The sequence below is a fragment of the Anser cygnoides genome, chromosome 3 (assembly GCF_040182565.1).
Source record: "Anser cygnoides isolate HZ-2024a breed goose chromosome 3, Taihu_goose_T2T_genome, whole genome shotgun sequence".
NCBI classification, from domain to species: domain Eukaryota; kingdom Metazoa; phylum Chordata; class Aves; order Anseriformes; family Anatidae; genus Anser; species Anser cygnoides.
The window spans coordinates 38,450,210-38,476,142 of record NC_089875.1 but is presented as its reverse complement, the minus strand read 5'-3'; the positions used below and the strand labels follow the sequence as shown (position 1 = coordinate 38,476,142).

The following is a 25,933-nucleotide window of genomic DNA, read 5'->3' as shown; positions in this document are numbered from 1 at the left end:
CTGCAGGTGACCGAGCCCTGCTCGCCCACCAAGCCCGGCGCCCCCTTCTCCCCCGAGAGCTGGTACCGGAGGGCTTACGAGGAGTCCCGGGCCGGCAGCCGCCCGGCCCCGGAGGGAGCCGGCTCGGCGCTGGGCTCCTCCGGCACGCCGTCCCCCGGCTCCGGCACCTCGTCGCCGGGCTCCTTCAGCGGCTCGCCGGGACCCGCCTCGCCCGGCATCGGCACCAGCTCCCCCGGCTCGCTGGGCGGCTCGCCGGGCTTCGGCACCGGCTCGCCGGGCTCCGGCAGCGGCGGCGGCTCCTCGCCGGGCTCCGACCGCGGCGTCTGGTGCGAGCACTGCAACGCCCGCCTGGCGGAGCTCAAGAGGCAGGCGCTCAAGCTCCTCATCCCCGGGCCCGTCAGCAGCAAGGTGAGGCTCGCGGGGTGTGCTCGGGCTGCCCGCTGCTCGGGCTCGTTGCTCTTGCCCGTCCCTTCCTCCCGGTTCGCGTGGGGTACGGCAGCCCCGTCCCCGGGGTGCGTGGCAGCCCATTGAGATTGCCCCCTGCCGCCCCCTTCCCCTGCATCACTGGTGGTTTTGCACTGTGGTTTACCAGGTGGGTGCTCTCGTGCCCGCTGAGGGGTGGGCAAGGGTGGGGATGCCACACGGGAGCCGTGGCACCCTTCCTGTCCTGCTGCCGTTGATCCCTAAGGATTTACAAAACGGCCTAGCACTTAGCAGCCAGCCTAGTGGCAGGGTGCGTATGGTCTGGTGACTGCACGGCCAGGTGCGGCAGAGACCCTCCTGTACTTCGGATGAGGCATTGACATGCTGTATGAGCCCGAAGGTCAAATAGGGAAGCTGTGGCAGACCACAACGCTGAACCCAGCTTTCCAGGGTGTTGTTAATGTAAGGACGACTTGGTGATGGTGTTCTCTACAGAGAAATGGTAGATGGCGTTCTTTTCTTTTTAAGAAGACCTAGAAATACTCTAAGCTTCTGCACCCAGAGCATTGGATTGAATAATCCAGTGCCTAAAAAGTATGGAAGCGTTTCTGAAATCCATCCTCAGGTTGTAAGAGCTGATTGATCATGGGTAGGAGCTGAAAGTCTTTGGAGAGACCAGACTGCCAACAGAGGCAGACATACTCTGGAATTCCCTGATTAAATTTTATTTTGCATTTTTTTCCTGTTTGATTTACGTATAAAGATTAAGACCAACAGCCCTCGAAGAGTCCCCAGTAGCCAGCCCTTGGCTGACCCCGTGCTACCAAAACAGTGAGCATTGGGCTCCTCCATAGCAACCCTGTGAGCGTTGTATTGTGAACGGGTCTACAGCTCCCAGAACATAATACAATGCAATTTTGTTTGCCCTGTTGGGTTCAGGTGCTATCAAATGGTAATATTTACTCTTCCACTTCAAAGAGTTTTCATTAGTGGTTGCGATAAAGAGGTATCATGGAAAACAGCCGAGTGCTGAGAAAGGGTCCTCAGTATTACTGTTGTTATACGCCCCATTATTTATTTATGTGCTGTTTGAGAGGGAGTTGGTGCTGTCTTGAACAAAAGACTAAAGGGCTGGTCATTACCTTGTCTCAAGAGCTGGCTTAATTGAATTCATGAAAAGGAAAAAGGGAGAACCATAAAAATTGATATCACTAAATGGATGGTAATGGTTGGTTCCATGGAAGGGACTCTGTACCAAAATGTTTACAAACTTGAGGCTGTGTGGTTTGGCAGTGTTTACCAAATTCTCCAGAAGTGAGTATACTACGTGGGAAACTGGATACAGATATGGGAGCTATTGGAGCAACTGAAATTGACCATGGGGGTAAAATATAAGCAGCAAGGCTTCGTATCCCTTGCAAAGTGTTAGCAATAAACCACTTTTGCAGTGACGTAAAGATGTGTGCAGGATTTTCTTGTTATAACAGTGGTAGCTGTTGCCTGTCCTAGCCTTCCAGAGATGTTCCCCTCCTGTTACTGTTGTTAATTGTTCTGTTGTTCAGAGTTCAGCTGATGGTGTTGACCAGGCCAGTCTCTATTCACATCAGTACTAATCCTTACTACTTCATTTTCCGCCACCTTATCCTATGCTCTTTTCTAACACCTCTCTTCCAAGCCTTCCAGTTCTGTAGGTCTGCCCCTTACAAAACTTTCTATTCAGTGTGTAGGTGTGGAGTTAGGGAGGAAGAAGGAAGCATGAGTAAGGTGGTTTCTGAGGGCTGTGGTGACCCTCTCCCCTATTCTCTGTGCTTAAAAGTACTTGCAGGCTCAAGCCTCTTGAGGTTCTCCAGCCTTTCCCATGCAGCTCTCTTGCAAATGGTTGTTACCTGGCTGTGGCTGTTGCAGAAACATCCATTTCTCTCATTCTTTCCATCTTTACAACTGTTAGGAACTTCTTGGGCTTCCTGCAGAGGCAGCCCAGCACAGTGAGTCTTTGGTCTAGGTGGTGTAGAATAAAGGTATCACGACTACTGCCAATGACTTCTTAGGACTGGGTATGCGAACTTGTTACTGGCATCCACTAGGCAGCCTTATCGGTGTCTGGCTGGGGGACAGCAGGGTGTTGGTGTGGGCTCTGCCAGCTCAGCCAGGGTCTGCTTGGTGCAGTGAAGCACCAGGACCCCTGTACTGGGAGATACACGGTGCTTTTAACAGTGCAAATGGCCCTGTGTCTGGGGAAAGCTTGCTTCTGTTTGGATTGAGGCTGGAGCCTACTGTGCGGTGCTAGTGTGGCTAGCATTTATCAGGGTCCTGTGAGGTACCCTTTTGATTGCTGCTGTGGGAGTAGGTGTTGGGGTGGATCTGGTCCAGCCGTTGGGTTGGGTGGAAGAAGGAACTGATCACGTTCTTGAGCCTGGGTGTTCCCTCCAAACTTGCAAAGCATCTGACAACTCAAGACTATGGTGTCCAGTAGTATTACCAATTAGTTGTGTCCACCTTTATTAGAATGGAGCATTTAAAATGTCAACCTTCTTTCAGTCAGCTAGGTCTTGGTTACTTGCCTGACCACTCTTATTGGTGCTGTTGAAGATGGCCTAGAGATGTCATTAGCATAATAAATCAGTGGCACCTGTTTCACATCTGTGTTGTAGTTAGGGATGCATAAAACCCTGGGTACTGTGTATTGCAGAACAAGCAGAATGTGAGGGTATCTGTGTTTTGACACGTATCTTATAGCAGATATTAGAATTTGCAGTAACCTATCTGAATGTGAACATACATTTGCTTTCCACAGCGTATAATCATGTAAAGGTTTGTCTGTATGTGCAAAGTGTAACAGTACACTTAATTGCTGCATAAACAGACCAAGCTTTATGCATGCAGCTATGCACTGAAGCTTCTCATTTTGATACAGAAAAAACAACACGTAACCTGTCCCAAACTGCGCTGACTAGCTCGTTGTTAGTGCTGAGGTGTAGAGCTTTCAGTTCCTAATGGAAGCATTTTCTCCTAATATGTCAACAGGATGAAAACTTAATACTCTTTTTTTTTGGGGGGGGGGGGGGGGCGGAGGATGATGAATATACAACTGTAGTTGTGCTGCTCCTTTATTTTAACTACTTAAAATGTCATGCTTCCTGACAAACAGAAAAAGAAAAATGCTAACATTTGTTTTTTTCCCCTTCTTGTGATACGGATGTGCCTAAATGTTGTACAGCAATTATCTGCATACGGGGGGTTTTGTGTTAGGAGAATGAAATTTTATTGTAACTCCTGTATGAAGCATGCCCATGGGAAGTGACTGGCACAGGAGGCTGTTACAGTTGCACGTTGTAGTCTGTAACTGAGAGGATTGTAGAGCATTTGGTGGCCATTGTTTTTTGTTGTTGGAATCAAACACTTGCATGGTAATAAGAGCTGTCTCAAATTGCTAATATTGTTTTTTAACAACTTTAAGCTTGTTCTTGGGCTGTATTTTGAGACAGGCATCCCTCAAAGTTCTAGCATAGGAGCTTGTGGCATCGCTCTCCATGCTTATCAGAATTCATGAGAGATCTGCTTGCCGTCACTTCAAACCTGTGATAGCCTCTGGCTGCTTTGGAACACTAAACTTGTGGGTGTCCAACAAAGAAATGATCAGTAGGTTTAATTGAAGAGTTGCTATATTTATTTACATCAAATTATATAGTGTGTAAACAATCAGTTGAATGCTAGTAATGAGTAGTCTCAAGCCAGTGCTTATAATTTGTTAATATGGAGTTGAGGAAAAAATAATGAATGCAGCCTTTAAACCTAGAGGTAATTCTGGTGTGCAGGCACTAATATCTGCTTTGGTGTGCTGTGATTAATAAGGATGCTGACGTATTCCCTGGCTAAAAGGTCTGTGCTTGCAAGTGTAAGAGATGGACAAATTCTGGTTTAGCACAGTGTGGCTGTGAATGGAGCAGAAGTTGCATTCAGGGTAGTTCTGTTTTTCCCTGGCAAATTTACTGGAACTCTTTTGCTTGCGTGTTGTTGAATTAGCCTTTTCTGTTCAAGGGGTGTTAAGTAGTCTAAGACTTGACTAATAATTATTAATAATGAAGAAAGCCCTGAAGCTGGTCTAATGAAAAATAGGTTCCCGTTAGCTTGGAGCTGCTCTAGAAACACTCCCAGTAGACAGGACAGTAATGAACCCTTCCTCAAAGCTTAGCGAGCGGCAGAATAATGGAATTTCATTTCCGTCCGGACCTTTAATTTGTGAACAAGCACGGCCAGTCTGTATGGTTACTTAATTCACTGTGCAAAAATCTCAGGCACCTAATCATTTCATCCTAACTCATTGTAATGCAGATAGGATTATTGCATTAGAAATGTGATTTTAAATGGCCTGGGGCAGTAATTTGTCAGCATTTGGAAGGATTAACTCTATTAAAGTTTAGGCAACAACAACCATTCTTTTGTGTTGCATCACAGGTTACAATACCAAACATTTAGCATAACTCATCTGTGAATCTTTTTACAACTGTATGTTTCCTGGCAAGTTGGGAAACAGCAAGCGACTTTGTTTGCCCTAGAATTACAGCTGCTTAGAGGCAAAAGGATATGCTTTTACATCTGACAAATGAATGTCAACCCTTTTCTAGAGGCAGCTGCAAGTCACCTGTCTTATTGTCAATGTGTGAAATGATGTAGGTATTTCTCTCAAGCTTGCAAATGTCTTGTGAGGTAAAGGTGAAGATACTGTATATTGGGGGCTGTCAAAACTGCTAGCTCTGCAGCTTTCTCCATGGGATTGTAAGAGTCATTCTTACCGAGTGCCCTGGAAACTAGGAACAGGCCTATGATTATGTTTAGTGAATTGAGACTATGGCGTTTTTCCTATCAGAAAATACTTTCTGGAGACCATAGTCTGTGTTGTTGAGGGGAAAAAAATATTTAAATTTCTGTCTGAGGTAAACCTCTAAGGAGGAGCAAAATTTTGGTCAGACTGCTCTTTCTACAGAGACTTGGCTGAGCATCTAAAAATACTGTATTCAGAAATACAGTACCTAGTCTGTAGCTGGCCTTTTGGTGCCAGGCTATTGTAAAGACAGGTTCTTCAAGGTGCTTTATACCTGCCAAGAACTCTAGAATGATTTCTAAAATCATCTTGTATTTTCAGGTTGTTTTGTTATCTGCCTGGAAATATGGGTTGTGATGTGGGTAGTAATCTTGTATAGTAAGCCCAGGATTTTTGGTGTACAGTTTTGGAAGGGGAGGAGGAGGAAAGGTAGTCTATTCTGAATTCCCTGGAGAGCATTAGGAAAAGTGTCATGTGTCACCAGTACAAGCCATTGGCATGTACTGGGACTCATGCTGGTGTCAGCAGGTTATTAGAAAGCTGCAACGCTGTGTCTGCAGGGTTGAAAGACGCTTGCAGTTTTGCTACATCAGTGGTGTGTAGCCTCTTGATGTCGCATCATTGGGGTGCTTCCAAGCACGGAACTTGCAGCATGCCACTGCAGTGAACTTTACTGCTGTTATCTATGCAGTGATGTAGCAGGAACTGTAGCACTTTGTGGCATGCGGTCTGCATGTCAAAGGTGTGGATGTTCTAACTTAAAATGTTAGCTTAGATCTTAGTGAAGTGTCGTGCTGTAGCTTCGGAGGCATGTATGTTAGAGTGTGAGGAATACAAGCATGTGGGCTTTTCACAGGATCGTCTAGGTTGGAAGAGACCTCCAAGATCACCCAGTCCAACCTCTGCCCTAACACTAACAAGTCCTCCACTAAACCATATCACTAAGGGCTACATCTAAATGTCTTTTAAAGACCTCCAGGGATGGTCACTCAGCCACCTCCCTGGGCAGCCCATTCCAATGCCTAACAACCCTTTCAGTAAAGACGTTCTTCCTAACATCCAACCTAAACCTCCCCTGGTGCAACTTCAGCCCATTCCCCCTCGTCCTGTCACCAGGCACGTGGGAGAACAGACCAACCCCCACCTCGCTACAGCCTCCTTTAAGGTACCTGTAGAGAGCGATAAGGTCGCCCCTGAGCCTCCTCTTCTCCAGGCTGAACAAGCCCAGCTCCCTCAGCCGCTCCTCGTAAGACTTGTTCTCCAGACCCCTCACCAGCTTGGTCGCCCTTCTCTGGACTCACTTGAGCACCTCCATGTCCTTCTTGTAGCGAGGGGCCCAAAACTGAACACAGTACTCGAGGTGCGGCCTCACCAGAGCCGAGTACAGGGGCACAATCACTTCCCTAGCCCTGCTGGCCACACTGCTTCTTATGCAAGCCAGGATGCTGTTGGCCTTCTTGGCCACCTGGGCACACTGCTGGCTCATATTCAGCCGACTATCAACCAATACTCCCAGGTCCCTCTCGGCCAGGCAGCTTTCCAGCCACTCATCTCCCAGCCTGTAGCTCTGCTTGGGGTTGTTACGCCCCAGATGCAGGACCCGGCACTTGGCCTTGTTGTTTTCCCCCAGTATGGGATGAATAATGCCCACTCCATGTTGCTTGTTGCTGAAGCTGCAATTCAAGAGCTATCCCTGACTGCAGGAAAGCAGCTTGCATGTTTACTTTGAATTAAGCAAGCTTCAGTATGTAACAACCACCTCGTGAACCAAATGGTATCCCAAGAGTGAGAACTTCTAGAAGTGTCTTTCAAAATCTTTCCTATTACTGGTCCAAACTTTGGTTGCACTGTGACACTGATTGAAGCAACAATCATTAATTAAGGTACTAATTAAGCTCTTCTGGAAAGCAGTGGCGGGGTAATAACTGCAAACTGCCTTCTGTAGTCACACTGAAATGCTGCTTTTCTTTGGAAGCTTTATCTCGCAGGTTTGAAAGAAATGGCAGTGTTTCACTGAGCAGTTTTTTGACAAGGGGGTGCTTTTTGGAGCAAGGTTAAGTTTAAGGGGATCATACCATGGCTACATCCTTATTCGTAGGTTTATAGGACTCAAATCCTCAGTGAATCATGGTGCCCAGTTTTATTTTCAGTTGCCTGCTGTTCAACCTTCCTACATCAAACCAGGAATTACAAAAAGTGAACATAACGAGACTGCCAGGAACTGTTTAGATCTTGTTTCAAAACTTGAAACACATAATCAGATATAAGACACTACAATTGTACCAGTAAGGTAACATTCATGTGTATTTGCTTATGCTTATTTCCTCCCCTTCACCTTTTTAGCCTAATATAACTTTGAAGTATAGCTTAAAAATGCCCTCAAAGCATTCTTGAGGTTTCTCCAAGCAAAAGCATGGACCCTCACAAGATATTTAATAAGGCAGTGTAATGTTGACTGGACTGTTCTGATGAGCTTGGGGTGGAAGGCTTTTGGAAGATCCTGCAAGAAGTGTTGAATATTGAAAACTCTTACTTTCTTAATGAGTTATGCCTGATTACATACAATAAGAGCAGAGAAGTGGGAAGGAGAAGAGGGAAGTGATGGTCCACATCTGAACTGTGTCATTCTGTTGACTTGTATGGAATCGTGGCTGGATTGTGACTTCACCAAAATCAGCAGGGTTACATTTAGGCCACAGCTCTACCTACTGCATGCCTTGATCAGGAAATACTTGCATGCATTTACAGCAGCAGTCAGATGCCCTGCTCAGGCTGAGCAGGTCTAAGAGATCCTGGACCCTTCCGAGGTTCCTAAACTGTCTGTTCTTTCTCTTTTCCCTATGAAGGTCATAAGTTAGCATCCCTGCCGGTCTCCTCTGTGAATACATGGTGGTTGCTCCCTGCCTTAGTTCTTATCAAAATGATAGATAGTTCAAACACTTTCAGTAGTGCTGCTTTCTAAACTCAGATCCTTTTGATTGAAAGGTCAGGGAGTGACTAGATGTGCTTTTATTACAGCAGATGTGAGGAGGCCATGATCTCTGAGAAGGGTAGTGATGAGAGCTGCACAATGCATCCAACCATAACCTCAGTTGTAACCAGTACAGAATACAGGGAGTATTTTTAGTTACTTACAAAAGAGAAATTTAAAGGAAAATAAGAGATTACCTAGATAACATAATCATTTTTTAAAAAAATGGTGTTTGATTGCACCTTGGATTTGCTTTCATGCTGTCAGAATTAAATTTATTGGTTTTGCTGTGCAGTAAGGATGTTAAAAGCTCCTTACCATTTTAGCATTGGTATGGTTCTTAAATTTTATTTTCATGTTCAACTGTTTGTTTAGTCATCGCTAAGACCTTCTATTCTGTTCAATCTGTACTATTAAAACCTAGTCTGTGGTTGATCTTGCATTTCTTATTATAAAATATTGTAAGTTTTCTGGGAGGGAAGAAGAAAACTTCAATCTGAGAACCCTTCAGGCTGTTTCCTCTTCTCAGCATTCCCCTGAAACAGTAGTCAGTAGTACTCTTTGTACAAGGGAAAAAAATAAATGCTAAGGAAGTTCTGTTTGAGAGACCCGAGGGAGCTAAAAGGGCCTTAAATTGGTCTTGGCTTACAAGTCATGACAAAAACAGAGGAAAACCCTCTCCTCTGAAGGAACTGGATACCTTTGGATTCTAATAAGTAAAGCCTGTGTTGGTAGGAGACTTTTGTATTGCATATTTAAACTTGTAGTACCTTCCTCTAACAAAGCAGGGCTGAGTCTGCTCACTTTGCGCAACAGGTTGGAGAAATTTACTTAAAGACCCAACAGTGTGTGTTCTGTTAGTAGGTGGTGAATGATCTTATTCGATGAATTTGGTGATTCAGAAAAAGCATCAAAAGCTTTCTTAATTATTTTATTCTAATAAAACGAAACCCACTAAGCCAATATGAGTTTGGCTATGGGAAACAAGTTAAATGGGTGGTGATGTGTCAGAGGAATTGCATATGCAGGAGATATGATGTCTGTCTCCAACTCTGCATGACAGATGTGAAGCATCCATCCAGGTCCAGTGTCTGTAGGAAAATCTCAAATCAGGAATAGGATCTGTTCAAGCATTTGGTTTCCAAGTGAACTTCAAGTGGAAATTGCTTTATTTTTTTTACAAATGTTTCAACCTGCAGATATTCTGTGATCTACTAAGAGCAAACTTCTACTCTTAGTTTATATCTTGCTATGTCCCTGAAATCATAAATATTTTGACACGATCATTTATTTGCACTTGGGTATTCACAGAGAATTCTCTATTCCATGGGCTTGCACGAGAACAAAATTCTACTCACATGAATGTTTTGGGGAAAACCAAATGAAAGGGGGCTTTGACAGCTGTCACAGTAAATGTGTGGGTTACTTTTTTTGAAGGAAAAGTGAAAATTCAGTGGTTTCAGGGTGTTCAACTTTGTTTGGAGCTGTCTGAGCAGACCTACCTCAACAGTGCAATTAATTTTCCCAAAGTTATGTGTTCATTCCCTCTTCTTCTCCCACCCTCATAATTAACTGAAGATAAATGAGGGTTCAGGAATACAGCCCCTCAATTTCTGTGGGGCCCTGTGTGGTTCTCTTGGGAATTGCTTGTTCCTTTGATCACCACAGGTCTACTGCAAGATGTGACGGAGGTTCCTGCAGTGCTGAAGAGGATGATTGTTCTGCAGACTTTTGCTAAAAGTGGGGCAGAACTTGGCCTCTGCGTGTTTCTGCCCTGGCTCCTGTAAGAGTCACTTGGGCAAAATCCTGCCCTACCAAAGCTGGGCTTGGTTACGCTGGACCTACTTGGAGTATGGGATTTTGCCTTCTAGCTGGTAGCTTGAGTTATTGTATGCTATTATTTCAATTGGACGGTTTTATTTTTCTGTGCCTTGTAGCTAAATGAACCTCTGACCTGCCAAGTGCCAAATGGTGGAAGAATTACCCACTGACTCCATCCACCTGATGGACTCCAGCAGAAAGCCTGGTGGGCAATAAGGCTGTCAGGGCTTTAAGCAGGCACTGAACAGCAAGAAGAGAAGTCATTACTCTTCATTTCTCTATTAGTTTCACTGCTCATTTAATAGTGCTGGGCAAAGAAAAACATTAATATCCTATTCAGCAGCCAAATGCACCGAATTGGGAGTTGTGACTCGTGTGTTTTCCTCTTTTCTAATGGGTATCATTAAAATTTAACAAGTCATCTAAATCATGTTAGTATTCCCAGGGTTAATATCGCTGAAATTGCTGGCAGCATTCCCGCAGGAAGAGTTAACAGTTGCTGAGGCTGGTGGCTGGCATTTGTTGCTGGGAGGGAGGTGTGGAGACTGGAGGAGCCCTGGCGCTGGGAAGGCACAATGAAGTCTTTGGTGACAAGGGGCATTTGCAATACACATACATATTCTTTCCTTTTCACCTCTCCCTTTTCACTCCCTTCCCCCCCCCTTCTCTCCCCAGCAGTCCTAAAGCTGTCATTTCACTTCATACACATTAGATTTCTAATGGAAATTCTTGACAATAAGCCTGCCTGCTTGTGAACCTAGCAGGAAGGCACACAAGTGTGCTGGTGTGCTAGTCAGTGCGAGTGTCAGATTTAAGAGATTGTTAGACCGTAGATGGCTTTTACCGGAGGTCGAGGAGGCTAACAAAGTGGGAGATGCAATTAAAATGGTATTCCTTGGAAAGGAATAGCTAGCTGTCTGGGCAGGCTGAACCTGGGGAAATGATGGGTAGTTGGAAGGCCATTAGTGATGGCTTTGTAAGCAGTTTTGCAGCATGGGTGGTAAACCTAAATCCAGAGCTGCTCTTTTAGCATGCCTAATCAGACCTCTTGTTTTCTCCCATGTGTCAAATACACTTCTGAATAATGGATTTGACAAATTCTGTGGATTTTCTTGGGTTAGATTTTCAGGTGGGAGAAAAGTTGCAAGTGGGGGAAAAAAAAGAGGGGAAGCTGGCATAAGGGAGGTTTTGGGTGCATTCTCCCACCACCATGAAGACAAGCCTCTGGATTTTGCAGAGCTGATTTTTTTTTTTCTGTGAAGTCATTGATCCAAAGAGGCTGGCTGATGTAGAATATGATAAGTGATTGGACAGGCAGCTCATTAAAATGCCTGCTCATTTTAAATGAACAGTTGAGATCTGATTCCTACAAATTCTTGATAAAAATTCTGATATTTATGTTTGTATTAAGAAAAGTATTTTTGGAATTGCTTTCCCCTCTTCAGTCACTCTCAGTTGTCAGAGGGATCTGGTCACATCTCTCCTGTGCTCTTCTTGGCTGGAGAATGGTTGGGTGTTTGGTTTCAATGTCAATGCTTTTTTAAAATTCCAAGGGGTAAGGGTAGGCACTTAGAGCAAATTGACCAAACATCTTGGTGTCTTCAGGGAATTCTGATGTCTTGCTCTTCTGGGTGTTTTATATGATTTCTATTTAAGGCGTGGTAGCTGCAGAATGGAAGCTTGTAACTCTTCTTCCTTTTGATGATGAAGATGAATGGCATGTACATGTATCCCAGGACAGAAATAGCAGGCAGTGGCGTATATAGTTAAGGAAACTGCCTCACGTGGTTATTCTGGATGCTTTAAGGCCTGAAACAGCCAGTTACCCAACAGGAGAAGCAGAGAGGAAGAGACATCCACAAAACCAAAGCAGATTAACAGAACAGCATGTGCATTGGTTGTGGTGGACATGAGCAAACCCCGCAGCTGTGCTCAGCTGAGCCATGGCCTATCCCTTCAAGCCTGCAGTCAGCTCCTCTGGTGAGGGGTGTGAGATGCGAGAGCAGGAAAGGCACACGGAGAGGAGAGGTGCCAGACTTGGAGAGGAAGAAGGCAGGCTGTGGAGACAGAAATGAAGTGGGAAACAGAGTGTGCCTTAGATGGGCCAGGCAGCAATGGAACGGGGCTTGAACAGAGCTTCTGCGGGAAAGCTCCATGCTGGGGAAGTGGGGAGGAACGGCTGGTAAACACAAGTCCTGTAAGAAGGACAGCTTTCTGCTGGGGTGCTCTGCTGGTGTCCTGAAAGCTTTACGGAAAGAATTCATATGAGGATTGTGTGTATTTTTTTCCTTATTACTCTTCTTCTCATTTTCTGAGCTCTAGTCTATAGTTTAGAAACCAGCAAGCAGCCAGAAGAGCAGAAGGCAGTTTGGGGGAGCTGCCTTTGGTTTAATGCACTTTATTATTTTAATTCTGAGTTAGGTCTTCCAAAGGCTGAGGCACTAGTGCATTCTGTGATCTAAAGTTATAACTGGAATAACTGGGTTTTCTTTCTTAAATCTAATTCATTTGTTTCTCTGTTTTCCAGTCAGAAAGACCTATACATTCCATACCGTTGATTTGAGGCTTGCTATAAAACAGGGACTCAACCCATTGCATTAACAGCTTTGCCCAACATAGCAATTAAATGGCATATATTTCACTGTATCGGTAGTAGGGTAGGAGCTGACATTCTGGAGTGTAGTTATGAATTCAACCTGTTTTTCACTTTCCATACGCCAGTCTCTGAAGGCAAGAAGGCGTGACTTCCAGATTAATTTAAATCCTTATGGTATTGAACTTACTAATTTTGTAGTATTATTGTATTGGACACTCTAAGGTCATGCTATTAAGCAGTAGCTGTTCCAAATACTTCACAAGCAATATAGAAAAGACACAAGGTGTGAAAGGAAAGCTCAGGAAAGGGAGGGGGTTATTCAGGAAGGGAGGGCTGAGTGCACTGGCACTGATGGCTTCTAAATGCAGCACTTTATGGATTGGAGTGCTTTAAATTGCCAACCTTCTGTGTCACTCCTAGTTACTTAGTTCTTTCTAGCTTGGTCTGCCTCTGTCTTGCCTGTTTAATATTCCACTTAAGTATAATGAGAGATGAGACATGCAGGATGCCGGTGTCCTCCAGGAGTCAGCTCTACTGACGTGAATACTTGTGTTAGCTGTTTATAGGCAATGAACTAAAATGAACTAAACATGGGTATAAAGAGGAGGGGGAGAAGGAAAAGGAAAATTGTTGTGACTTCTCTTAATTTGCTATTCCTTTTATCAGCAAAGGAAATAAATTCTTTCCCTTTCCCACTCCAAATGCACGCACTCTGGTTAATAGGAATCATTTCAATAAGTACACACTGGTAATGCCCAGATAAGGGTTATTTCTGTGCCTGAAATATCAGGGCCCAGAGTGTGCTATGTGGGAAGCTTGTGTGGAATCACGCTGCCGAGGAAGCAGTGTGTAGTAATGCGCATGGGTGACACTGATAAATGGCTCCTCTAAGCAAGCATCTGCAGCAAATTGTCAGACTGAGACTTCCCAGCATACCCCAAACCTCTGTATGAATGAAATCTCTGTTGTGCCGTTATTTACCCACCTCCACATGAAATGACAGGATAGGATTCATTACTTCAGTGTAGCTTTTATACGATTCTGCTCTCCTCGTGTGTGTATATATTCTTTCTGCACCATTTTGGCAGTGATGGCTGCAGAACTCGTAGTGTCCTCTCACTGACTAGCCATACAGTTCTTTGAAATGGGGCAAAGCTACTTTCAGCATAACGTACAGGTCTTTGGTTTCTGGAAGCCTTAAATGAAGTGTTGTATGTATTCTTTGGCCAGACACTTATAACTGAGGCAAGTAATAAGTATGGTTTGGTATTGTTTTATTTTGTGGTGGTCATTCTGGTTGTGGTGACTGGGAAAAAAGAGGTTAAAGCTCTTGGATTCTTTTTTTTGAGGAATCATGATTATTCTCTTCAAAGGGCAGTGAGACAGTCTGCAAATCTTTTTTTTTTTTGCACTGAAGTAAAGCTTCTCCTGTGCTACCACTGGACATCGCTGATGCATGAAAAGGATTGGACTTGCTCTTGGCTTTTCTTCAATAAATATTCTTTTGGACTTGAAGCCTTGGTGATTTTTCTAGAATAACTTGTCATTGAAACTGAAACTCAGTTAATTTAAGCTTTGGAAAGGCTTCCTGGGATCGGGGTAAGATTTCTGACACACTTTGAAAACAAGCTGAGACTATCTAAGATTTGGAAGTTAGCATAAACGTGCCGTTAACACAAAGGTGTCAGTACATAAAGATAGATTCCCTGCTCCTCTTAATTCCAGCTGATACATCAAACCTCAGGGCTCTGAAAAACAAAACTCTGTGGACTTAGCTGCAAGGATGTAATATGGGAACCCTCTGACAGAGCAGCAGAAAGGTAACACTGTCAGGACAGAAGAGAACATCCTGCACACGTACCTTAGCTACCAGATTTCACTAACAGGCACCTCAGCTGAAGTTTGCCTTCACTGGAGAAATAAATAAATTCAGCAGGAAGCCTGGGTGCAGCTGGGGTGAGGGTGCTTGTCTTGCCCTGTTGTGGTGTTGGTGGCTGCCCACAGCTGTCTGCTCCACCCTGCTGCTGCAGCTGTCTTAAACTGGTGCTTGGCTATTACAGCCCTCAGCTTCTTGCTATCTTAGCCTTTGCCCTTAGGCTCCTCTTGTCTGCCTTGCTGTTTTTTTTTTTTTTGTGTGTAAAAAGCTTTAATAGCTGCTTGTTTATGATGTGGAATGGGAGTTTCTCTTCAGAAGCTTCCATAGCAAAAAGACCTTTTCCATGGCTCAGCAGAAGATGACATGCTGCTAGGGGTAGACTCAAGTGGTTTGTAACACTCATGCTTGTGAAAGTTGCAGGACTTCACACAGTTGCAAATACTCAAGTTGACATACCTATTACTGTTGTACTTGTGTAGATCTCATCTCCTTAAAGTGTAGGGCGGGGCTGCTCCTTCCATTTTTACAGCTGAGGAGACACAGAAGCATCTTCTCCTAGTCCTGATGAACTGATTGTATAAAACTGAGGCCAGGTTTCCTACATGCATGTGCTCTTGATGAATGGGCTTTCCTCTCTTGCTAATACTGCCACCTCATTCTGCAGCAGCTCTTGTGTACTGGCTCAGCATTGATTCTTTTGACTCTGTACAGAGAGGAGTTGTGGTTTGCATTTCAAAGCTGTCAGCCTTAAGGGGGGTGGAATATGGCAGTTGAATATATGGCAACTAATTACCCAGTTATGACAAAGTCTTTAAAAAGACCTTGACTTCTGATTCTGTGATTGGTACCAGAAGCTAGCTGTTAGCACAACAAAAAAGAAGAATGCTGCTAATGGTGTTGTATGTTCTCTTGTGGTATGGTTTCTTTTTTTTTGGGACAGTGTTTATTTAATTTTCTTCCTTTTTCCTCCTACCTTGGACAGTTCATATCTATGAATAATTTAATTGTCCTTGGCTGTCTGCTGTTGTGAATGGCATGCTGTTAAGTATTCTGTATTCATGTGGTATTTGTTAATGTTTATTTTGTATTCTGTCTGCCTCTCTGCCTTTTCAGAGATCAAATGGATGATGCAAGGCTTGACAACATATAAATGCTATTAAACTCTATCTGAAAGAACAGAATGGGGGCCTTTGTCATTTCATTAGCTAGGCCGTTAATTGGAACAGATTGTTCAGTGTTTTCCTCTAGTAGAGAAGTAAATGTTTATGAATGCATTTCCCTACTTTTTGGAAAGTTTGTCTTGAATGCATAGAATTCATATGTAACTTGTACTGCCTTATATCTCAGAGGACTCCTCCTCTGTTACCTGTCCCTAGCCATTCTTTGTTAGTGTTATTTATAGGGTTTAAATTGCAGAAATACAAATTTTCCATGTCTTCTGACTGAGGATTGTATTGTTTTAACACCTTTTGTCCTGAGTCTGGGTAAGCCAAGAAAAACATCTCAACTTTTTCTGATCCAAACACAAGCATCACTACTGGTATTCCAAACATTTGTTTAGGTCCTGTCTGTAATCTTTGTGAGCCTTAGGCTGAGATCCTGAGAAGAGTAAGCAGAAAGCACACCCAAAGCTACTCCACAGTTTTACCAGGTGAATGAGAAACCAGGCTAATGCTTTACTGCATTTCTATAGTGTGTGTGATCTTGGGGATGATTCCTTCTGAGAAAGTATCATTCTTCAGATGCGTCATGCTATGAGCAAAAAATATTTGTCATTGTGGGTAAATCACTTAATGTCCTGCTTTCCTGCTGGCTGTTATATTAATAGTAACTTCTTAAATATAACATCAGTGTTTTTCATCATCCACAATTCTCTAATTTTGAGTGCATGTTGCTGCTGTAACAGCCTCTATTTTTTGAGCAACTCTAACAAAATCTACAAAGTGTCTCAGGTACTGTTTATTTTCTTGTTTCTTCTGGTGCCTACCAGAGTCCACTGCACACCACTAGACCTCATAAAACTTGCATAGCCCTGCAGTCAGCAGAGGGTCTTCTGTTGGTGAGTGCACATGCAGTGTCTAATTCCTGCCAGATCTGAGTGAGTAACTAGGTTTCTGTACTTCACCTCAGCCTTGCAGTAATTCTTACAGCAATGGTTCCCTTGCAGAATGAGTGTCTAACCCAAAACAAATGGCTGGGGAGGAGTAGCTGTTGCAAACAGGATTTGCAGGACTCATTCAGGAGAAGGAGGCATTAGCCCATACCCCTCCTTTGTCAGATCTCACTGGCAACTTTCTTTCTAAGAGGAGTGCTCCAGCTGCTGTCTCACAGGGACTTGGAGCATGGTGCCATGCAAGTCAGTGGCTCCAGCTGAGATCAGCACTTAGCAGGGTCATAGTCTCTGCTGAAAGCAAGATGTCACAGAACAGCATCTTGTTCCTGTAAGTGCAAGGGATGAGGGAAGGGGGGCTTGCAGCTGCCTTTGCCCAGAGTGGAAGTCAGAGCTGCTGCTTCACATTTGTGTACCCGCCCCAGCATTGCCTTGTTAACAGTCTGTTAGGAAGCAGACCTAAAGCAGAGGAGTAACTTCTATGAAGCTGACCCCACTGTTGCTGGGCGGCCGGCTCACAGGTACGTGCGCTTGTTTTGCTTGGCTGATGCCTTGAGAATTCAGTCTTGCAGCTCTTGTTCCTGGATGTAAGCCAGGAGAAGGAAAGCGAGTCCTGAGACTGGGCATCAGCTATGCAGCATGCTCTGCAATGTGTCTCGAGGCAGGCATGTTTGGAGACGCTTCCCACCACGAGCAGCACTGGATGTGCTGCCTCTTTGTCTGTGGAATGGCTTATTATGCCACCTTTAATCTGAACCATCTGTGATAACCTGTGTGCTCTGTTATAATACTGTTTTTGTGTCAGGCTTCCAGCAGCGTGCTGTGAGTGAGCTGGAGACCAGCGTGGGAATTAAGGTAGAAAATCCACTGGCAACATATTGCAGTACACATACCATTAATTGAGAAATCGTTGTGTTAATTGTAAACTCTACATGCCACACTAGACTCAATTTTAGTTTTTAATTCTGGAAACTGTAGTGACGCAGTAAAATTGTAGGGTGTATAAAGGCAAAATGTATTTGTTGGTGTTCTGGTGTTGGGTGAAGCAGTAATGGAGTTTGTGCTTCCTTCCTTCATTGTGTGTTGAAGGATCCTGTCAGGCAGTCTGAGGCTTGTTTATCACCCAAAACATGGAGCTGCTAATTGGCTACAGCCCTGTGCTTTCTTTACATGCTGCTGTTTCCCTTCCTGTTACCACAAAACACCTCCATATACCCCTATACTTTAAAACAAAAAACATTTATGCTGTTTTAACTTCTCTATTCCATCTTCTGCTCTTGCTTTTGGTAATTTTATTTCCCCTAACTAATGGCTCACCTGGATAGGATTGCCGCTGGCTCTGTGATTATAGCAATTAACTCTAACCTCAAGAAAACAGCTTGCTGTGTTGCCTGGCAGCCAGGGCCTACAGGAGCTGGTGAAACAATGCATTGGACTTCAAGACCGAAATGAAGAAAAAGTATTGCTTAGCATGCAAAGCAAATTATTATGGAGGATCTCCTCAATTTTGAGGTTGGTTATAATATTTCAAAATCTCTTGCTGTGAATTCTTTACAAGGCAACTCTGAAAAAAACACTTTTGTAGTAAACTGCAAAGGCTAGGTGACAATGCAAACAAACCATCTGAATTGGGTTACATGGCCCAATTAAACCTTTATTGAGCTAACAGCAGCCTCCTGAATTGGCTGCATGAGAGAAAAGTAGGTCTGCCTACAAACATGGTGCTGGCAGAGCTGCAACTTGTTTTTGTACTTTTATTGCCCTTTTTAATAATTCTTTTACCGAACGTCAGCACAGGGGAAATTCCAGCCGAACTCCCTGAACCAGTTTTGTGGAGTGGGAAAGGTGTCGTGCACCAGGGCAGCTCCTCTGGGCTGAAGCGCTGCCAGCAGTGGTGGCAGAACATTGTGGTTGGAAGGGGCCCCTGGAAGATACCTAGTCTAGCCACTTCTTCAAAGCAGGGTGGGCTTTGGTGTTAGATCAGCTTGCTTGGGGTGCTGGTGCAGTCAAATTATGAGCATCTCCAAGGTTAGAGATCATGCAACCTCTCTGGGCCCCTGTTGCTGTGCTTCTGCAGGCCTGTCCACCCAAGCGCACATTTCTACCAGCACTTACCTGTCTGACCTTGTGGTGAGCTGCTTAGGGAGCTAACCCTGCGACCCCTCTGCCACCCCCAGGTCCCTGGTACTAGCAAAAAGGGGATCAATGCATGCAGCGTTACTCAGTAAATCTGACCTTGTCTCACCTTCTGTTCTCTTTCAGTCTGGAGGTAATTGCATTTCCTATAGCCAAATATCTACACCCGGCTGAGTGATTAAGACATGCACTGCTCATCTGACATCAGAATATTTGTAAACACTATGACAACACATAGCTACAGGCAAAGGAATTTTTCCCAGCAGTTTGACTGCATCAAAAATGTCTGCTTTATTTTTCCCCCTCTAATTATGAGTACATTTCAAATACCACAGTCTTAGTTATTTACACTTCTGTCAGCATTTTCCACATTTTTTGGTAGGTGATAGAAAAATGGACAGAGATGCCAATCAGATTAACAGAATGTCTACTCTTAGAGCTGTTGTGAAAGCCTGTGAATGTAGTACGGCAATGCAAGAAGACAGGCAAGTATTATATTGATAGTACTAAATCTAAATATAGTATTTCATTCTACCTATGTGTGGCCATGAGTGACGACTTGCAGTGACAAATAGCGGATTAAATATCATCTAATCGAAGAAGACTTATAAGAAGGGGAAAACTGCTTGAAAAAACAAATGCATCTTACACATCTATGTTCCCCCCTATGTAGACTATGAAAAGATGTGATTTAACCCTGCTGATACTGAGATGTTTGTGCCGGGCTGTCCTGTTGTCTCCTTAAAACCTGTACTGCACCAGCTGTTGTTTCTGCAGCTGTACAACATGGAGACCTTCCACTTTGAGCTGCTTTTACTGAGTGACAAAAGTCTGCTGCAGCGTTCTCTGCCTTCGTAAGGGACTGTGACGCCAAGTGCATGGGGTTCTTCTTGATTCTGTACTGCTGTTCACCCCAGGCAGTGAGCTGCTAAGCTCCTATAAGACAAGTGCCTTATACATTCAGTATTCTCCTTCACTCCCCCTTTGCTGTGCCTGTGAGCAAAGAGGAATATCCACTTGATGGATCAAACACTGCATCTGCATTGCAACAAAGTGAATTCATACTTGACTGTGTTCTTGCAATTATAATACAATATTCAGTGTCAGATATTAATCTGCAGTCACAGAAAGGTCTGTGGTGTTCAGCAGATCTGCAAGTTCCAGATTAATTGGAGAGAATCAGTGAAGCATCAATGTATGTTCAAAATATGGATGGACCTGTCTTGTGAAAGATGAGGATTCTTCTTAAACCAGAATGAGATTTAACTCATCTGCAACTTAATTATGGAGGAGTTACTGAAAAAAACAATTTATTAGCCACAAAGTAAAACATCCTGCTAATACCACTTTCTCCTTGGGTTGAGTTTACTGTGGGATACCACTGCACTTCTCAAAATTATATCCTGGGCACTTTACTGTGCTGGAAAAGTCAGTTTTATTATAGCTCCCCAGTAGCCACAAACCAGGGTGTTTCTGTAGGCCAAGATTTCTCTACAGAAGTTCATAGCATTTACTGATGCAGGGGGTAGATAGGAAGAGAAGCAGCATTTCTGTCTTTCTGTGGCTTGTGCTGTTGTTTATTTTCTTTTCACTAGTCTCTGGTGGTGGAAAAGAGAACTAATTACAAGTCCCTGGCTGTGACTACTGTTTGTACTTTAGGGTTTAATAAAAAAAATTTAGGGCTGCTTCTACCTGCAGAGGTAATTCAACAAGTTCAGGGAATCCTATGAGCAAACGTTGCTCTGTCTCTTGTGTCACCCAGAAAACTTTGCAAGCTCACTTAATTGCAACCGTCCTGGGCTAAAATGTTAACTATGGCTTGGCAAGGTAGAAATGAGCCTTGACGATGGCTTTCCCCTGCTGAGAGGAGGTGGGTGTGCCCGCAGTGATACAGTAGTGATGTGGCAGAGGAGCATAGGTGCTATATGCCAGTTCTGTACCTGGTCGAATCCTCTGGAGGCTGGTGACCTAGGTTTGCTGGCAGAAATGACTGATGCTCTTCTGGTTGCATAGGTGGCTGCTGTGCTGTACTGTGGGAGATTGCAAAGCATAAGTGATGAGCAGAAGAAAGGCATAGGGAGCGGGAAGTGTTTAAAAGCCAACCAGCAAACAAAAAAACACAAACTTTTTTCACTGCCATCAGTTCGATGTTCTCTGAGGTGTATACTTGTACCAATGAAGTCATACTTACTAGGAACTTTCTCATGTTCACAGTTTAATTAGTCAAATGCATTAACAATTTTTTGTATCTGGACTTAGAACTGCTGTATTTATTACTAGAACTGTTTTGGAAATCCATTTAAACAATTCACAAGTATCAATGAATTATCTTCAGGGCAGATGAAAGGCTGAAATAAATATACGACTAGAGATCAAAGGTATGGAGGAGTGAAAGGACTTTTCACAGTCACAAGAATCCTGATAGTTTGATTCCCAGGACCTTTTATGACAAGAAGCAATGTGACATAGTGAATGGTTGCTAACCGAATATATGGAAGTCGAAATTCTTTCTTGCAGTAGCACAAGCAAACCATATGGCCTTGAACTAACTGTGCTACCTACGTGTTTTTAGCTTTGTTTCTTTACCCTGGTTACTTTCCTTCCCTACAAAGACTGTACATTCTCATTTGGGAAAAAGCTTTCTGCCTTCATACAGGACATGGCATGTTTTTTCTTTTTTTGTTAAATTAAAAAATTTTTAGTTGTTGCCTCTTAAGTACTACCAAAATATGAAGCATAAACAATAAATGTGGAAATAGATTTACCATGTGTTACACTCTTTCAAACCGTAATTTCTTTAATCTATTCTTGCATTTCTTCTTTTTTAGCTCTGTGGATGTCCATAGAGCTCTAGACTACCACGAAGCTCTATATTCTGCATACCTGCATACACAATGACTTTCTCCAATCTAGTTCCTGCTATTTACAAATCAAATGCTCAGACAGCAGTCTGACAGTGCTCTTTTCTGTCTCTTACCTTCCCCATGCTGTTGCATTACAGAAGGACCAGGTAAACTCTATATTGACTGTTGTGCTGGTCCTGCTCTGTGTTTTTCTTCGCATATACTGCCCACCAACACGATGGCAAGCTTAAATGAACCTCAAATCTAACTTTCTGTTGGACCAGAACTGACTCTAGCCTAGTATATTTTTTAAAGGAGGGAGCGTGTATGTTAATGTCACACACACATCTTGTCTCTCAAGGCTCAATAGTTTTAGGCCGGCTGCTTGCCTGTGTAATGCTTGCTGACACTCAGAACTTTGCCTTCTAATTGTAGCAGGGGAAAATACAACCCCTGTCAGAGTCACTGGTGGGTCAGTGGAGAACAAAGGCAGTAATCAATCCAAGGCCTAATTAAAGGCAGTGGTGCCAGGAAATGATAGGGAATTCAACAGCCTGACACTCAAACTTCCCTAATTGGACTAGTGTTCTTTATAAGTGCCCTGTGCCCTGCTCCATATTGCCCCAGCTATGATAGCAGTATCTCAGTCTGTGTTTAGTGTTTTGCTTTGCTCTGGAGTTTGAGGCAGAGATGGTTAGAGGGATCCGTTTGCAGTGACTGCTGTAGCTTCGTGCTCTTTCATCTCTTTGTTTAATCTCGGTTCCTGAATGATACTCATAAGCAAGTTTATATTTCTTAATAAAAGAGTGTACCAAGAGAAGAACACTGAGATGTCAACAGCTCTCTTTTCATGTTTTAAAACTTTTTTCTACTCCCCCCTCTCTACTGAAGGGTTTGTTCTGCAGGCCAGGTTGTCCAGGAGGGCCAGCTGCCTTCTGGGCAGTTTCATAAACTAATAATTCTGTGCAAGGCAGAGCAAATAAAGGAAATTTTATTTTTGTATAGAGAGGATGACTTTGGTTCATTAACAATTTCATTTTAATAATTTCAATAACAAACATTAATTAACCTAAATTTGTGTTGTGGTCCCTACTCCATGAGATTAAAAGGAAATTCCTTTGAATAACTTCAGAAAAGGGGCTTAAACAGCATGTCTTTGTGACCAAGTAACAAGACTGTTTTCTACACCCGACTCTGTAACCGTATGACAAACAGTATTCTTGTATGCCACAAGAATATGGGAGAACTTACAAACCAGTTGAGAGTTCTCTGTTAGTACAAAAACATTATCTTGAGCTGTGCAATACATTTCAGTTAAATATTATTAACTAAAGTTAAGTAAGCAATGCTATTGCTGGCTTCTGTCACTTCTGCATAAAAGGGTCCTGCAGAGCATCTCAAGTGTAGAGAAGTCCTCAGCATCTTTGAAGCGAAATGTGTTTTGAGCATCAGACTAATTTTCGTACTTCTGTGGAAATCTTCCCATGCCACTTGATACTTTACTGGCTGCTGGAGGCTTCTGTACAATAGTGAGAAACAGAGTTAATTCCTTCTGAATTTTATGTCAAGAAGAAGCTGCTTGGGAATAAAGTGTAATGAGTGTCTAGAAAAAGAATGGCAAGATCTTTTTTGGGGATATGAAAATCATTTGTTGGGGCCGGGGAGAAGAGAAAATTGTGGGTAGGAAATGGCAGCATGACAAAGAAAAAATAAAGCTAACAGCACCATGGAGGATTCGATTATGAACTCTTGCAATTAAATCACTTCTTTCATTCCTTCCTCAGCTATATGGTAAGATCTCATAAGCTAGAGAACTATAAGTAGTTTGATGGACTTCACTGGGATGTTGCCATACGACATATCTCAGCATGTCTTTGGAGGGCTGAGATGTTAGTGTGGGCCTGATGGGACGGGACCCTCCCCTGATGCCAGTGGAGCGTGTGCCCTGTCCTCACTGCTTTAGCGATGGAGGAGATGTGAATGGGAGGCAGAGATGTTTCCCCTCTAAGCATAAATGATTTGATATTTTTATTTCCAGAGAAATAAAAATAATAAGTGCAATAAGTGCATGTATTCAATTACTCATTGGTGTAGTAAGCTACCCATATAACTCATTTTCCCATGTATTTTTTAATTGGGAGTTGGATGTCATCGAGTATAAGGGATTTTCCGCTATGAAGTGGAAAGGCTCTTATGAAGCAGTATTTAAAATACAGAAGTTCAACATGCACGGTGCTGTTTTTGTGTTAATAGCACTTGTTTCATGCCATTTTTTACATGAGTAAAACAGAAACCGAGTCAGGTCGCTAGTCTTTTTGTGTTGTCTACCTGACTGCAGAATGAGCTCTGTAAATAGGAGTGCAGTGAAGGACCACTGAATGCTATTTTTTTCTCCACCTGGAAACAATTGGTTTTGATGACAATTCTACACTTAAAATTATGGGAATCTTAAAGCAACAGGCCATTGCTTACCTACACATACCATTTTCAGCCGAGCTGTTCTCTAGTACCTAATTACAATAATGGGAGTTAATCCAGGTTTGAACTTCAAACCATTTGAAGAATAACTAATAAACACAACTAATGACTGGGTTTTCTGTGTATGCTAGAAACAGTATTTCTTTGTATGTTACTTAAAACACTTGAAAATGTCTCTGTTGCTTTTCATAAGAGGTGTGGAAAACTCTCTACAGACTTGCCTGTCTCCTAAACCATCCAGCCTCTTGCAAATTATGTACCTTGCAGAGAAACATTATTAATTCCAGCGGACTGGTCTGTGGCACAGTCTGAATCTGTTTATAATCTTTCAGCACTCTGATATTGCCTGCACCCCTAACAAGAAGTATCAGAGGCATGCGGAGGGGGAGGGATGGGGCCATGCTTCATTGTAAGTACTTTGAAAAAAGAACAGCAACTGCTTTCTCTTAAACCTCTACTGTTTAACTCAATCTAGCGATATAGGAGTTCATTGTGAGAAATGATAATCAAACAAGTCTACCTGATGAGCCGCTTATGGGATGTGGAAGCAGGTTTTTTTGGATCTAGGGGGGTTTTCTGATGCTCTGAGTTCAGATCCTTTTCACTAAAGAAGAGTCAAGAATTTTTGGGAAAAAATGTAATGAAATCATAATGTATTGCAGGCTGTCAAGGGCTGGTGCATCATTATTTATCCTTTTAGACTGAGTTATTAGTATCTTTTAGTGTACTATAATAGGTCACCATATACTGGGAGTTAATAGCGTGTTTGTGCTGCCAGCAAGATATTTAGGTACATACCTAGCTGAATACCAAGTTTCTTTGAGCAGAAAGACCCGCTATGTTCAGGACTCCTCCTAGCTAGCAGGGTAAGTTTTCCCAGCTTTGTTCTGTTTTTTTTTTTTTTTCTTTTTCTTTTTTTTTTTGGTGTAGCCAACCTTGTGCTTCAAATCTATCTGCTGCACAAATGTACCGTATAGAATGCAGCATGAGACATAAGCCTGCTTAAATTCTTCTAGCCTTGATGTAAAGAATAATGCTGACTAGAGAAAAACACAGTAATTGTTTTTTTTGGATAGACTGTAAGGGGCTTTGCCAGCTGCAAATAGAGAATTTTCCCTGCCTTTTGAGTGAATAGCAGACTGTCAGTCACCACTGAGTTTCTCTGATGCAGTGGTTCAAAGGCATCTATATTACAATTACTACTTGTTATTACTTACAATCTTTAAGTATGGAGTAATGTTCTATTCTATTCTAGGAATAGAAGGTATTTTGAGCAAGTTTGCTGATGACACCAAACTTGGAGGAGTTGTGGACTCGAATGAGGGTGGAAAGGCCTTGCAGAGGGATCTGGATAGGTTGGAGAGCTGGGCGATCACCAACCGCATGAAGTTCAATAAGAGCAAGTGCCGGGTCCTGCACCTGGGACGGGGAAACCCTGGCTGCACGTACAGACTGGGCGATGAGACGCTGGAGAGCAGCCCAGAGGAGAGGGATCTGGGGGTCGTGGTAGACAGCAAGTTGAATATGAGCCAGCAGTGTGCCCTGGCGGCCAGGAGGGCCAACCGTGTCCTGGGGTGCATCAAGCACGGCATTGCTAGTCGGTCGAGGGAAGGGATTGTCCCGCTCTACTCTGCGCTGGTGCGGCCTCACCTCGAGTACTGTGTGCAGTTCTGGGCACCACAGTATAAAAAGGACATGAAACTGTTGGAGAGTGTACAGAGGAGGGCTACGAAGATGGTGAAAGGCCTGGAGGGGAAGACGTACGAGGAACGGCTGAGGTCACTGGGCCTGTTCAGCCTGGAGAAGAGGAGGCTGAGGGGAGACCTCATCACAGTCTACAACTTCCTCGTAAGGGGG

The 25,933-nt window shown here is 43.5% G+C and overlaps 1 protein-coding gene across 1 annotated transcript in view; it reads left to right on the top strand.

Annotated features, from left to right (window-relative positions):
• KIF26B (kinesin family member 26B) overlaps window positions 1–25,933 on the top strand; it is a 297,138-nt gene that overhangs the window by 1,677 nt on the left and 269,528 nt on the right. The window contains exon 2 of the mRNA XM_066995522.1: window positions 7–408. Coding sequence (XP_066851623.1) covers window positions 7–408 — 402 coding nt within the window. The remainder of the gene's footprint in view (window positions 1–6; window positions 409–25,933) is intronic.